The 15,744-nt window shown below is 39.2% G+C and overlaps 1 protein-coding gene across 4 annotated transcripts in view; it reads left to right on the forward strand.

Annotated features, from left to right (window-relative positions):
- LRRC71 (leucine rich repeat containing 71) overlaps window positions 1–15,744 on the forward strand; it is a 2,015,367-nt gene that overhangs the window by 1,231,860 nt on the left and 767,763 nt on the right. For all 4 annotated transcript variants that reach the window (XM_044079834.1, XM_044079832.1, XM_044079831.1 and 1 more), the window contains exon 7: window positions 4,493–4,561. In XM_044079834.1, coding sequence (XP_043935769.1) covers window positions 4,493–4,561 — 69 coding nt within the window. The remainder of the gene's footprint in view (window positions 1–4,492; window positions 4,562–15,744) is intronic.

A 15,744-nucleotide genomic window follows, 5' to 3' on the forward strand; every position in this document is an offset into this window, starting at 1 on the left:
AAGGGTTACGAAACCTGATAAAGGAGGGGGGATTGTAATTATGGACTCAATAACCTATGAGGGTAAAATGAATGAGATTTTAAAGGACACTATTAAATACTCTATTGTTTCTCTTAACGAAATTAACATAGCATATAGAAAAATAGATGTTGTTTTGGATGACATGCTATGGAAAGGTCTGATTAACCAAAAAACATACAGTTATTTGAAAGTTGAAAAGCCAAAAATACCCTCAATATTTGGAATCCCAAAAGTCCATGAGGACGAGATAAACCCACCATTGAGGCCAATAGTGTCTGCAGATGGATCCAAGACCTTATCCTTGGCAAAATTTGTGGATGCCAAACTCAAGAAACTTTGGTTAAAGAGAAGAGTGATTCTGAGAGATTCATGGGATTTCCTAAGGGAAATAAAAGATGAATTATGTCAAGAGGATATTAATTTTGTAACAGTTGATGTAGTGGATTTGTTTTCTAGTATCCCACATAAGGAAGGGTTGAAAATGTTAGAAGAAATAATTTTTGAAGATGGTGAACTCACTAGAAATGAACAGATAGTTTAAACTTAATTGACTTATTTTTAAGGTATAATTTTATATTTTTTAAGGGTGAGTTTTACCAACAAATGCAAGGAGTGGCAATGGGAGCAGCCTGCACCCCAACTTATGCCAACTTAATTTTAGCTAAATGGGAAGAGAAATTTGTTTTAAGGTCCACATATTCAGATCAATGGAATCTCTATAGGAGGCTTCTTGATGATATAGGTATTTCATTGAAAGGTACCCTGGAAGTTTTAGAAGAATTTTTAGAATATTTAAACAACACGTCTTTTTTTGAATTTACACACAACGTTTGTATGGAAAAGTTGCAGTTCCTTGAAATTGAGATTTACAAGAAGGATAACAGGTTTAGCTCAAAAATTTTCAGAAAGAAAACCTTTTCTAATTCCTTCCTGTACTTTAATAGTGTACATTCAGCCCATTACAAGAGGAACATTATTAAAGGACAATACATCTGGGCTAGCAGGATGCTATCTGAGGACTCCGATTTTGAGGAAGAGAGTAATCTGCTTGAACTTCTATTTAAGGATAAGGGTTATCCTGGCAGCTTGATTGCAGAAGTTAGAAAGGAAGTTACAATATGTAGAAAAACAAAGTTTAAACTAATTTGGGGTATACCACAGAATACAGTACCAGCACAAATAGTTGTGGAGGAAGATTTTAGTAAAGCATTAGTGTTGGAATTTAATGCCACCTCAGGATGTACAACGAAGGTAATTGAAAATGAGTGTGAGAAATTTATTAGCTTTACTGACCTGGGTGATATCCCAAAGCAGCCCCTCAAAGTGGTTTACAGAAACTCTCAGAATTTAAAATGTCTTTTAGAAAATGTGTATATGAAGGGAAATGTAGGGAAGAAAAGATGGGAACATATAAGTGTGGATGATGTGCTCAATGTGTTCACATTTCTAATAAGGAAAATGTTTTTATAGCAAGCAGAAGTAAATGGATAGATAGTACACAATTTTATAATTGTGAATCAGGTGGACTCATATATTTGGCTTTGTGTGATGAATGTGAATCCTTCTATGTTGGTAAGACGGAATGAATGTTAAGAAGAAGGATTTACGAGCATTATTATGACATTCAGTGTAAAAAGATTCTAATGCTCTGTATAAACACACAGTGAAGATGTCCAAAAGCACGTTTCACTTTTTTTATACTTGAGCAAGTGAAAAAAGAAGTGAGAGGTGGGATATGGGAAGAGAAAATTGAATATAAAGAGTTATGGTGACAATTAACATTGCAGGCCACCATTCCACCAGGGCTTAATGATTATATCTCCATAGCCCCTGTATTAAAAATGAGAGCTGCTAAATTATAACAAGAAAATTATGCTGCTATTTGTTTTATGCTTACAGTGTTGTTGTTAGAATACCTCTAGAGGGTGTAAGAAGCATATTTTAATGATTTTTTCAACAGGAACAAAAATTAATTGTTTAAACTACTTTTATTAGTTTTTAACAACTTTTAAATGTTTTTATAAGATGAACATTTCAAGGTGTGCATTACTGTTCATTGCTTTTATTAAGTCACTTGCTTTTATCTTTTTTAAAATTTCAAGTAACTGCGTTCTTCTTTTATGTGTAATCAGTATTGTCAAACAGATAATTCTCATTGGTGGAGGTTTTCATTAGGGAAGCATTTAGAGATACATATAGGTTGGCTTGTGTTTTTTTACTCTTTGTATTTGATGAAGTCTGACTAAATATGATGAAAATGCTGTATTTTGAAGTGCGTTTATCATTAAAGCTAGCTTGTGGTCTAGATTTGAGCTATGTTGACCTTCTTCTGTGGTATCTTGACTGGTTTTTGGTTTATGTTTTATTTTCGGGAACCAAGTCGAGTGATATTTTCATTTTTTGGCAACTAATGTGTACTTAGGTATTCTGTAGCTGTGTAGCTCTTGCTTTATACATTAATAAGCACAAACATTGCAGGACGCGCATGCATGCACAAACACACACACACACACACACACACACACACACACACACACACACACACACACACACGTGAAAGTGTTTTTGTGTCTCTGTGTTTGTGTTGCATTCATCAAAACCCCTACTGTTCTGTACACTTGAAAACATTTGTATACATACTGCCACACTGTGCACCCTAAATGGAATTCTGTATGCTTCTCTGGGAGCATGTCATTTCACCAAAGGTAGTTTCTGCAAACATAAAATAATCAAAGTAAGTTTGATGAAACTACAGTCAGCAAAAGTGGTGTTTATATATTTTTTTTATTGTTGTGCAACTCGAGTTGATATATGTATATAAGTTGGTATGGGGGAGTCCCACAACATGGAAGGTGCAGGGGAGCTTGCCGTCCTGCAAAAAACAAAAACAAAAAAACTTTCCTGTGGATGTTCACTGAAGGCAATTTCAACAAACATGTTTCGATGTTTTTACATTCACCAAAACTCTATTTGGTGACTCATTATGAATCTGTTTTTGACCCACTTTTTGCAACGCAGTCAGTGGTGGATACACAGTTTAGCAGCCTTTATGTAGATATGACACTGTGTAGTGTACCCCTCCCAGCATTATGAATCTACTGTTATGAGGGCATGCAAGCTGCTTCTACTGTGGACTTAGCATATTCAATTTGTGAAGGTGTTTATAGCACAACAGAAATGCTGACTGCAAAGTAGGAGCAGCTGTGCATGTCCATGCTTGTAGCACAACAGAATGCAGTGCTCATAGCCTACTATACCAATCGCATATATGTTGACATCTCTGCATCTAGATTCTTTGCTTTGGTTGTTCCCTTTACCAAACAAACATAATTATCACAGGTGTGTGTGTTTGTGTGTGTGTGTGTGTGTGTGTGTGTGTGTGTGTGTGTGTGTGTGTGTGTGTGTGTGTGTGTGTGTGTGTGTGTGTTCCCATTATTATAACATGCTAGTAACCATCCATGTTTGCCCTAATTTATACTTATTAAACCTGTTTCCTGCCATACTTACATTTAAACACTCCCTCCTAAAGTTAGAATACTATCCATGTGTTCAAAATTTCAACATTCTCACCCCCTCAGTTACCTGCAGTTATTTAATATTTATCAGGGAGAACTGGTTACAATGCTGTGCACCCTTCAGGTCTCAGATGGCAGTCTGTGTTATGACAGTATTTGTACTGTAGGAATTATAAGGTCTGCTAAACATGTTCAGTATGCTGTACTTTTTCCCTGGCTGCTGAATATCATTCACAGTCATAATCATAACTCTGTTCATAAACTGTGCTCCTGATAGTATTGCACATTAGAAAAAATGTGCAATGCATATTGCATGCATAGTGGGCCACATCTGCAAATTCATTTGACTTTTTCTGGTGAATAAGCAGATATTTGTTTCAAAGACATCTCATCTAATTTTCTTGGATCTGCAGCCTTCCTTCTATGATATTACATGAGAGAGAGTATGGGAATACAAGGAAGTATGTGTTGTGTCCAGACACCTCTCATTGAATAGTAGTACCTGCATACTGTATTTCTCAGCTAACTGCAACAATAACCAGAGACTCATACTCCCTGTAATTAAAGACATAGTGTCAAGTAAACAGTGCATGTGGTATGCCTTACTTTGTAACTGACTATATGGTGTGCTGTAGTATTGAAGCCATAATAATAGTGACTGCATGTAGCAAAGTTATTTTTGCTTTTCCAAAACACCATTCTTTTATTGCAAAATCCTGACAGATACACCCTATGACATAATTCTCAGGGTGTGTTCATACAGACAAAACCAAGCAGCTGAGAAGAAAAAAATGAAAACACAAATTTCACTTTTTTTTCTCTAATGTCTGGGTCTTAGATGGCTGTGAAATACTGTATTAAACACAGGTGACTGGGAAGATGAATAATGCACTTATGTGTATGTATGTAAAAGTGTCTAATGTCATGTCTCACTTCTTGATGTTTATTTTTTGCAGGATGATAGTTCTGGATGGAAATCCACTTCCTCGGCAGTCTTACTATAAGCTACTTTCTGAAGAAAGTTTGTGAGTATATAACTGAAAGCTTTTATTTGCGAAGGCAAGAAATGGGCAAACTGTTATGATTGTTTTTGTTATGTAACTTTGCCTTGTCTTAGAAAATATGATGTTCAACATATAGATCACTGTTTCAGTAGTCTGTAGCTATATCTGTCCTACCACTCATGATTTGCCAGCTTTTCAAAGCTTAATGGTGCCTTCCACATACTCCGGCTATCAAGAGCTTGAGATGAGCTTCATAAAAAGACAGCTGAAGTGCCAAAAGCTTCAGAGCTTTTTGCTGCTGAAGGATGCTCATTTGGACGGCACTGTGGAACTGTTGCCTGGCTAGCGATCCTTCAAGACTGGGCAGATGAGTCCCCATTTGGGGATAACCTTCCACTAAAAATATTTTTCTGAGGAAAACTCATGTTCTTCTATATAAAGTATTGTGTTTAGCTTGGAAACTTAACATTTTAAGACTGTCATTGTATTTCTAAGGTAGTTGATATGTAAATGCTTATGTGAACTTTTTGCATGAAATGTTTATTTTTTATTAAAATTTTAATTGGATTTTGTGTATTTGTATTTTTGCAATAGGATACTGTGCTTGTGAGGGACTGTTTTAGTTACTTCTGCTTTACGTGTTCTATACCTCACTTTTTGCCGACTTGTCCAGGCTCTGCTATCCAACTTTGAGGTCTGTTTCTCTCCTGCAATGTTGTTTTAAATATTTCCTGTGATTTGAACTCTGATGTCACTGTGAATATATACTGAATATTTTCTTGTTCTTTTATTATTTATTATTAAATGTATTTAAGCCTTCATTGTGGCTGATCTGTCTAGAGATATTTAAGTTTTGAGAGTACTTGCATATTTATTTGGTGATACTCTATGGGCCACTCCTAATAGCCTTGTTCTTGGTCAAACTACCATTTGTATTAATAGTAACATTACACAGTAAGATTGGACACCCTATGTTAAGGGCCTTAAAGTAGCTGATAAGGAGTTTGCTGGTGGCAGTGATAACTACCTTATAGTCTGGGCAAAAGGGTCATAGCTAGTAAACCTGTGCCAGCCTTCCCAGATATGTGTGTGTGTGTGTGTGTGTGTGTGTGTGTGTGTGTGTGTGTGTGTGTGTGTGTGTGTGTAGGGTGGAAAAGGAAGCAAGAAATTAGGAGTGTTTGAGAATATCCCTGCAGATGTCCTAATTGGGGATAATTTTGATAATGCAGTACCTTGTGTGCATGCAGTTACACACAGTCAGGCTTGGAGACAAGCATGTGGGTCTGGTAGCCTGGGGGAACTCAGATAGACTGCACACTTGAAGCCAGGACTGGTGAGGTGGCTATTTAAGGGAGGGAGCTACCCTGTAGAAATGAGACTGAAGGTTAGCCACAGCTGCTTGTGGGTAGTGATGTTCCCTTGCACAGAGTGACTGCAAGGGCAGGCGTGAGTAGTAGTACAAAGTCTGACAGTGAGGCACCGCTGTTAGAGGATACCAGACTTCCTGTGGAAGGGGAGCTGGGAAGGGTTGCAAAGAGAGGGTTAAGACATGCTCAGCTCTCAGATGCTACATTACAAGTCTTGATGGAGGTAACTAGGGAGACACCTGATTCCCAAGGAAAGGGGGAATCTGTATCCTGGGACAAAAGGTTACTGTATAGAGAGTGGACCCTCAAGGAAGGCTAGAGGGTGAAACCTACCATCTGGCACTTCTAGCCATTGCTGTGACATTCCCTTTGCAGGTTTTATGGGCATAAAGCATATAAAGAAACATGTTATGCAGAACTTTTATTGGCCTGGGATTTCCAGGGATATAACAGGGTACTGCAGGACCTGTGAGCAGTGCTAAAAGGTAGGCAAGGCAGGAGACAAAGTCAAAAGATCCTTTGGTACTTTGCCTATGATTAAGGAGGCATTTTAGAAGGTAGCTATGGATATTGTGGGGCCTCTGAGTACCCCAAGTTGCACAGGAAAGAAGCCTAGTTATAGTAGATTATGCTACCGGATACCCAGAGGCAGTGGCCCTGTCCTCCACTGAGGCAGAAAAGGTGGCAAATGCTTTGTTAAAGATTTCCAGCAGGGTAGGTTTCCCAAAAGAAATACTGACTAAGAGAGGTGCCAGTTTCATGTCAGACCTGCTGGCTTGTCTGTGGGAGCGCTGTGGGATGAAGCAGGTAAATACCATGCCCCCCCCCAGCCTAATGGTCTAGTGTTGAGGTTACCTCACTTTTTGCCGACTTGTCCAGGCTCTGCTATCCAACTTTGAGGTCTGTTTCTCTCCTGCAATGTTGTTTTAAATATTTCCTGTGATTTTGAACTCTGATGTCACTGTGAATATATACTGAGTATTTTCTAGTTCTTTTCTTATTTATTATTAAATATATTTAAACCTTTCATTGTGGCTGATCTGTGTAGAGATATTTAAATTTTGAGAGTACTTGCATATTTATTTGGTGACATTACACAGTAAGATTGGACACCCTTTGTTAAGGGCCTTAAAGTAGCTGATAAGGAGTTGGCTGGTGGCAGTGATAACTAGGGCAAAAGGGGGCATAGCTAGTAAACCTGTGCCAGCCTTTCCCAGGTGTGTGTGTGTGTGTGTGTGTGTTGTCAGCTACTTGGGCAGGAACATGAAGCATTGAATGCATAGAGCAGGTGCTGGAGGTCTTGGCTTGGCCACTCAGCTGAGATCTCATAGCTATAGCTGTGTCAGTGGGGAGTCTTATTTGGGATCTGGAGAAAGAGGAAGAAACCAGTCCTGGACTGACTGGGGTCTCTGTGCTTTCTTAAGGGAAATTGTACTTGATGCAGAGAACTGCATCTGGAAATACTGTGTGTGTACTTGTCATCCTCCCTGTGTACATTCCCCACTGTCGCCAATGGTGATGATTGAGGCGCCTTGATTACTGGTCCAGTGGATGGTCATTACAATCACCACAGATGCTTCCCAGAATGGCTTGGGGGCATTTCCTGGGAAGAACTATCCAAGGCACTTTGTCCCCCAAACAGGCCAGCATGCATATCAATGTCCTGGAAATGAGAGCAGTGCTCTTAACATTGCAGGCCTTCCAAGACTCTCTCCCTTCCAGGACAATTGTGATTCAGACTGACAATATGGTAGTAGTTTGGTACATCAACAAACAAGGAAACAAGGTGGGACCAGATCTTACCGCTTGTGTCAAGAAGCTCTAAGAGTGTGGCAATGGGTGGTCTGATCAAATCAGTTTCTGATAGCAATGCACATTCTGGGAAGTCCAATGTGATAGCAGACAAATTGAGCAGGCCAATTCTACTACCTGACGAGTGGTCTCTCTATATGAAGGTGGAGGAAATTATTTTTTGCCATTTGGGGCCGGCCTTGCTGCAACCTCTTTGCATCTTCCCTAAACAACAAGTGCAGCAGCTTCTTTGCCCTAATTCCCCACTTGTGAGGGGTCACTGAGAGATGCTGTACTCCATGAATGGTCCCCCGGTGTCCTATATATATGTATTCCCCAACTCCCTTGATCCCCAAATTTCTGCAGAAAGCATCCTGGTTGAAGAGCAAAGTTATCCTTATTGCCCCTTACTGCCTTGACAAATTTGGTTCTCATTTCTTTGGCCTCATCTAGGCTACCAAACTTGGATTTTGGATCCGATTCCAGACCTCCTGTCTCATCCAATGGACATGATTCACCGGGATATCTCAATCGTAAAGGTGACAATGTGGTTTCTCCACTTCCTTTAATAGCCAGACAACATATTCTGTCTTCCCCAGTCTGTCATATACTTCTATCTTTTCACAAAGCTTCCACAAGAAAACTTTGCAGAAGTAAATGGAGAAGATTTGTTTTTTGGGGGCACATCAGAGACACATTAATCTCTTTTCAACTCCTGTACATAGTGTTCTTGAATTTTTGGCAAAAAGTTTAAACAAAGGAGCTAGCTCCTCAGCTGTTAGAGTCCAACTAGCTGCCATCTCTAATTTTCATTTAGGAATTAAGAACTCTACCATGGCTTCATCAAAACTTTATATGGCCTTCTTGAAAGGTACCCTTTTTTTGAGACCTTCTTTAATTCATTTTATCCATTTGAACCCACAGCAAATTGTGATGTGAAGTTTCTGACCTGGAAGACTATATTTTTGGTAGCCATCACCTCTGCTAGAAGGATGTCAGAACTCCAAGCATTGTCTTCCAAACCTCCCTACTTGATTTTTCATAGGGATAGGATGGCATTACAACCCAGTCCTTCTTTCCTTTTTAAAATGGTGTTGGAATCGAAAGCAGTCCATTAATTTGCCAGTTTTCTTTCCAAATTTCACATACAAAGGTGAATATACATTACATGTATTTATTTATTTGTTTGTGTGTTTATTTATTTGATGTTTGTTTACCAGGATAGTCCGACTGGGCACAGGCCCATTTTCAGCAGAGGCCTGGGGGTGGAACCCCAAAAGATACAATTTACAAAAGTGACATAGGTTATAAAGTTATTCAACAGTAACATAAACAGAAAAAAAACAAGTTATACATAATACAGATACAAGGTTATACGAAAAAAAAAACATATATAAAGGAGCATAACTAGTACATAAAATAGTAGGAATAAACAATTATTTCATGTTTAAAATATTCAGTCATGAATAAAGGTAGATGTGACTATATCAACAATTACTAATATGCAAAACACTATACAAGCTGTTGGTGAATAATTTAGTAGGAATGAGGTAATTAGAGTGAGAGTGAAGGAAAAAAAAAACTGGACCGAGTTTCTAGAAAGAGAAAGTACGATAAACCTTGTGGTGAGATTATAGGTCGGAAAAGTTAAAGATATATAATGTAGACAGAAAAACATCTGTTGAGGACAAGGTATGTATGTGAAAAACCAAAGACAGCTGAATGACAGCCAGAAGATAAACAATAGGAAAATGATAATCATCCAGGAGTTAGACAAGAAAAGAGCCAAGAATTAAATAGATGGGACTTCAGAAGTATTTTAAACTGTGAGAGATTGGTAGTAGCTGAGATGTGCTGGGGGGAGGGGTTAATTTCCAAATCATGGAGATTCGATTAGAGTAAAGAGCATCTCCATAGCGATCGTTAGCTTTTGTGACTTGTAATAGGAGTTTGTTAGAAAATCTCAGGTGTCTTCGGTTAGACTCTGGCTGAAATTGATTACGGTGTGTTGGACACTTGTCAGGCTGGCATATTATGCCATGGGCTAAGCTGGGTGAGAAGTAATTAGGTAACTCAAGCCAATTTAGTTGACTTAAGGCAGTGCAGTGATGGGATCTATATGTTGAGCTGGTAGCAAGTCTTGCAATCTTATTGTAACAAGCATCTAATTTTGTTAGCTCTGTTTTCTTCAGGTTGATAAAAATAGGAGAGGCATAAAAAAGAGTAGAGAGTAGATGAGTCCTTGCAATACATTTTCTTGTGGAGTTGGTAAGGAAAGGTTTAATTCTATAAAGTGATCCTAGTTTAATATGGACTTTTTTATGATTAGTGACAAGTGCATATAAAATCTCATGTTATTATCGATTGTAACCCCAAGTAGCTTAGTGTGCGGTGCAGGTTCTATCTTGGAATTGTTAGAATAATATATCTGAAACGAGGAATGCAGTTCTGAGGTTTTGTTACTTAAAAAAATCATAAGTTTCATTTAGTTGGCATTGAGAATTAACTGAGAGTCAGAGAGCCATGATTCTACCGCTGTGAAGGAAAGCTGGTTTATTTTTAAGAGTTTAGAGAGCAAAGGGGCAGAACAGATGAGAGTGGAATCATCTGCATACTGTAAGATGAGTGGCATATGAAGCTTGTTGATAAAGATGTTAAATAGGAGTGGACCCAAGATAGAACCTTGTGGAACACCAATTGAAACAGGCAGCAGAGAAGATAAATCATGTTGCCATTTTACAGCTTGTTATCTGTCATATAGGTAATTATTGAACCATGTGAGGGCTGTATGGCTTAAAGTCAGGGATGAAAGTTAATAAAGTAGTTTTTGGTTGGAGACACTATCAAATGGTTTGGACATATCTAGGAATGTGGAGGAAGCAAGATAACCATTATTTCTGTATTGGTTGATAATGTTTTTAAAGGCTAGTAGAGCTGTAGTGGTACTGTGGTGGGGTTAGAAGCCATGTTGAGAATTAGATAGAAGGTTGTTTGATAGTAAATAGGGAACTGGAAATGAATGCATTTTTCTAAGATTTTTGATAATGGAAATAAGATTGTCATTTTCCTACAATTTGAAAGTTTTGTACTGGTCCCTCCTTTATGAAGTGGTATGATGTAAGCTATTTTCCAGATTTTGGGAACATATTGTTCAGTTATTTGATCAAAATGGAGAATGGCTAGGAGACAGCATTAGCAGCTATCTTGAGACATTCAGAAGGTAGATTATCAGCAACAAGAGAAGTAGGTCTAATTTTGTTGAGTAATTTCTTAATGGAACTGGTTTGTACAGGGTTGAAGGAGAAGGCACTGGCTGGATCTTTTGGACCTTTGGGAATAGTTAGAGGTGTGCTGTTGATAGTGCTAGAATTAATATGGAATTAGTAAAATATGTTTTTAGCTGATTAGCTATACTGTCAATATGTGTAGTGTTACGTGTTGGAGTTATGGATTGACCTGGCTTTAGTAGTTGATTTATGGTAACCCATAATTTGTTGGGGCTGTTTGTATACTTATTTTATGTCAAAATGTACTAGTATTTTTTGTTGTCTTTGATCTGTTTCTTGGTTTTATTTCTTAGTTGCCAGTAAGTATCTAGAGTGGTTTGTTTTTTGTTGGTCAGGTAGTGCCCAAGCTTTGTAACTGTTTTTAAGTAATAGCTTAGTTTCCTTAGTTAGCCATGAAGCATAGTCTGTCTTAATTCTAATGGTTCTAGGAATTGCTTGGCAGTTGAATATATTTAAAATCGTATTATTCAAGTACGATACGGCATTATCTAATGGGAGTGATATTAGAAGGGTCATGTCACATTGCTGTAAGATTGATACAAATGTTTGAGGTGAGAATTTTTTTCTGTTGCGAGTTTGTCTATATGTAGTATTTTTAGGGGAGTGCAGATATTGTCTGACAAGGTAGGTGGGTAGATGGTCAGTAATAGTATTTGGGAGACAGCCTGACTTGGAGGCAAGTGAAGGTTTATTGGTTAAAATCCAGTCTAGTAGTGACTGTCTTTTATATTTTTTTGTCAATTCTAGTTGTGAATTGAATTAACTGGGAGAATCCATTTAAATTTATGAAATTAGTAGGATTGTCTGAGGTGCAGGAAAGCCAGTCTGTATTAAAGTCACCCATAACTATAGTTTCTTGAGAGAGTGTTAATGACGACCAGTTGAGGAAGTTCTCAATTAAGGTGGGGGTTGTTACCAGGAGGGCTGTAAATTGCTATAATAGTTATGGCTTTTTGGGAGTTTATTTCAAGTCTAGTAAATAGCATTTCAACATTGTTGAATTTAGAGCTATTAGAATTTAGGTTATAGTCTAGGCATTGAAGTCGAAGTGTGTTTTTGTAATTAGTAGATATACCTCTACCACGTCTGTTTAATCTGTCCAGTCTACAGATGTTGTAGCCTTGAGTTACAATTTCATTGTCACTTATCTCAGGCTTTAGCCAGGTTTCAGTAGCAGTTACTACATCAGGAGAGTAGAGTGAGAAAATGCATGAAAATCTTATGTTTTGTTCACTATGCTCCTGAGATTCATGTTTAGAAGTAAGAAGCCTGATTTTCTGAGGGTAGGGTGAGTAGTAATGTGAGCATGTTGAAGGTGTGGTGTATTTGGGTACTGTGGATTAGTTTTGGGAGCTGGATTAGGATGGATGCCACCACTAAGTTTGAGGTTTAATCTTATCTGCATTACTTGGATGGGGTTCTTGAATGTAAGCTTAATATATCTACAAGAAGTGGAAGTAAGGTGCATTGGTATGCATATCTATATGTGAAAAATGCTATTTCAGTGGAGTTAAAAAGCTTAGATGCTGTATGAAAGTGTATAACTTTGGCATGGAGTAGTGAAAGATAAGACTCTGGAAGGGGGGATAGTGTAGGAATAGGTGCTGTTGGCAAGATGTTACAATAAAGGTCAGGAAAATAAATTTTAAGAGAGAAATATGGAAGAGAAACATTTTAAATAATTTTAAATAACGAGTGATTTCTATTTTACTGTCAGGCCAACCACTTAGGTCACCAGAGAAATATAATATTTTCAGTTTTTAATTAAAATGCAAATTCAATTATATTAATAAATAAATTAATAAATTAACTTATAAATGCAATCTATAGGGGATGACAGAGTCGCTATGACCAATGCTAGAACACAGCCATTGTTCACAAAACTGCTAAATCCACCAAATTAGCCTTTAAATAAAAATAAATATGTTTCTGTGCTCCCTGGCCTACTTCTGCTCCTTTGTATAGTTTGAATCCCTCCACTGCTGCAAACTGCTCTTCACTGAATCAGGCCCAACTCCAGACACACAAAACAATTCAAATAGGCAAGGCCTTGTCAGTGATTGCCAATAGCAGACCACCAACAGCATGCAAGGTGCCTGTACCTGTATTACAACCTTAACTGACACTTGATTCAAATGCAAGCAACTCTTCTCATGTGTCAGAAAACTATCTCTCCACCTTCAACAGCAAACCAAAGAACTTAAAGTTTAAATTACAATTGCCTACACAATTACAAACTATCTGGTTTAAAAGCCCACATTTGCACTTGTTTCCCACCTTCCCTGTAACAAGTCTAGTCCAGATACAAATTTGCTGTATCCAGGACTGTTTGTAAGCTTCTGAGCCCCCCAAGCCTTTCTGTGTTGGAGGGGAGCCTTCTAGCTTGTCAGTGGGAGTGGTAAGCACTAGGTAGCCTATTTACCACAAGAGGAGTGGATTCTGGCCCAGAAATTGTAGTTAATGGCCGTTTGGGCAGTTTTCCATCTCTTTCAACTTTCTGGTTTAAAAGCCGTGTTTGTGCTTGTTTCCTTTTCCTGTAACTAGTCTAGTCCTGATACAGATTTACTGTATCAAGGACTGTTTGTAAGCTTCTGAATGATACCAAAGTCTGCTGTTCAATTTTTTCCTTAGAGCTGCTAGTTCTCTCCTCTCCTGCACTTTTACTAGCTTATTAGTCTAGCATTTTACCAGACTTCTTGTAGCAATTATTGTAGCACACAAAAGTGCTACCAGGACTAAACATTCTACAAGGAAATAGCTCCAGTACTTATTATTAATGCCCACCCCTCCAGGCATGTCTAAAGGTCAGTTCCCTGTGCTTTCTCCTATCAACCAGGTGAACTTGGGTATCCTGAGGCAATGTAGCATCTGCCTCATGTACACTGACAACCCTCTCCTCTTACCTCCCAGCACTCAGACTTGCAAGAGATGCACTTATATACCCAAATTGGAAGCCACACACTCTCCAGCCAAGACTGGAATAGCTGGTCAAGAGGAGAAGGTCAACACTTGCACCACACCACATAGAACACATAGCCCTCCAGAACACACACTGGCACAGCCTTCATATAAAAACACAAACCACACACCCACCTCAGTGGAGGCTCTGAATAAAAATCTATCCAAACAGCAGAGACCTCCAAGGCAAAAATGCACTCAACCACCACAACACAACACTAATCACGAGACACATAACTCTCCTAAACAGTGTGCCAATCAACCAAAGCCCCTAAGACAAAACAGCATGCCCAACACACCAGTCATAGGTGACTCGATAGTGAGGCACACTGATGTCCTACTCACTAGGTTGAATAAGGAGAATGTAACAGTCAGCTGCCAGGATCCGCCACATAACGCACACACTCAGCTTCCTCAACAGCAAGTACAAATATGACTCTGTCATTGTACATGTGGGTGTGAATGACCTGATATGTACCTCGCTGGACTAAATGAAGAGAGACATGGAGGAGCTCTCGGATTATGTAGCCCAGGCGGGTATGACCCTAGCCCTGAGCAGCATCCTACCATCACCCAGAATGATACCACAGTAAAAAGTCTTTTGGCTTTTCCCGGTTAGGGGTCGCCACAGAGGAATTCCGGTCTGCTAATGATTGGCAGTGAGTTTTTACAGTATCAAATTGCCAGCCTGGCACCCAACCTTCAAGGAAGCCACACCCACACATGCACACACCTACTTGCATGTCTTTAAATTCACTCGACTGCAGGGAGGACATGCAGACTTTGCACAGAAGGCACTACAGCTAAGAATTGAACCGGAGAAGCTCTTGCTGTGAGGTGACAACGCTAACTGCTGCACCATGGCAGCCTCCAGAATTATACCACAGTACAAGCAGAAAATGACTGACTTCAACAATTGGCTAAGTTTCTGGTGTCATTCTAAGGGGATTCAATATTTGTCTGCCTGGGATGACATGATTGACAAACCTCGATGCTTTGCCAGAGATGGCCTGCTTCTGTCACCCCTGGGCTTCCGGATACTGGCCAAGGCTCTTGCCACCCCTACAGTGCCTTTTTTAGACAGTATTCCAAAGACCAAATTATCACCATAACAGCTACAAACAAATGCAATCTGAGCGTCATGCTGCTCAATGCTAGAAGTCTAAATCTCAAAATACACTCGCTCGAAGCACTCCTTAAAATGGAGAACATCGACATTTGTGCTGTAACAGAGACCTGGTTCAAGGCAGCAGAAAGCACCCCTGCACTACCAGGCTACAACTCATTCCACACCTTTTGGCCCCAGAACTTGGACCAAAGCTCCAAAGGTGGTGGTATTTCCATATTCATAAAGGATGTGCACACCTCCAGACTGGTAGCCCAACATAACGCATCTGAGATACTACAGGTGCGGCTAACATTGGGTAAGACAGCAATTCAGGTCGTAGCCTGCTATAGGTCCCCAACCATGTCTCAAGACTCACACTCCATGTTCCTAACACCCTGGAGAATATTAGGGTCCAACCTAACACCCTTATACTGGGCGACTTCAACTACCCCTCCATTAACTGGGAAAGCTACTCATGTACCAATACAATTGCCCAGCGTTTCCTGGAATTCATTAATTTCAGTGCCCTGGACCAACTCGTTCTTACCCCCACTAGCGGTAGCAATATCCTTGACCTGGTCATTACCAACATGAGCAACTGCTGCTCTAGACCAATAGTCAACTCCTCCCTGGTTAGATCTGACCACAAACTAATCACCTTGGATATCCACATCCCTTTCACCTCCTTGCAAA

This window comes from Protopterus annectens, chromosome 8.part0 (genome assembly GCF_019279795.1).
Source record: "Protopterus annectens isolate FY-2018-M chromosome 8.part0, PAN1.0, whole genome shotgun sequence".
In the NCBI taxonomy this organism is placed as follows: Eukaryota; Metazoa; Chordata; order Ceratodontiformes; family Protopteridae; genus Protopterus; species Protopterus annectens.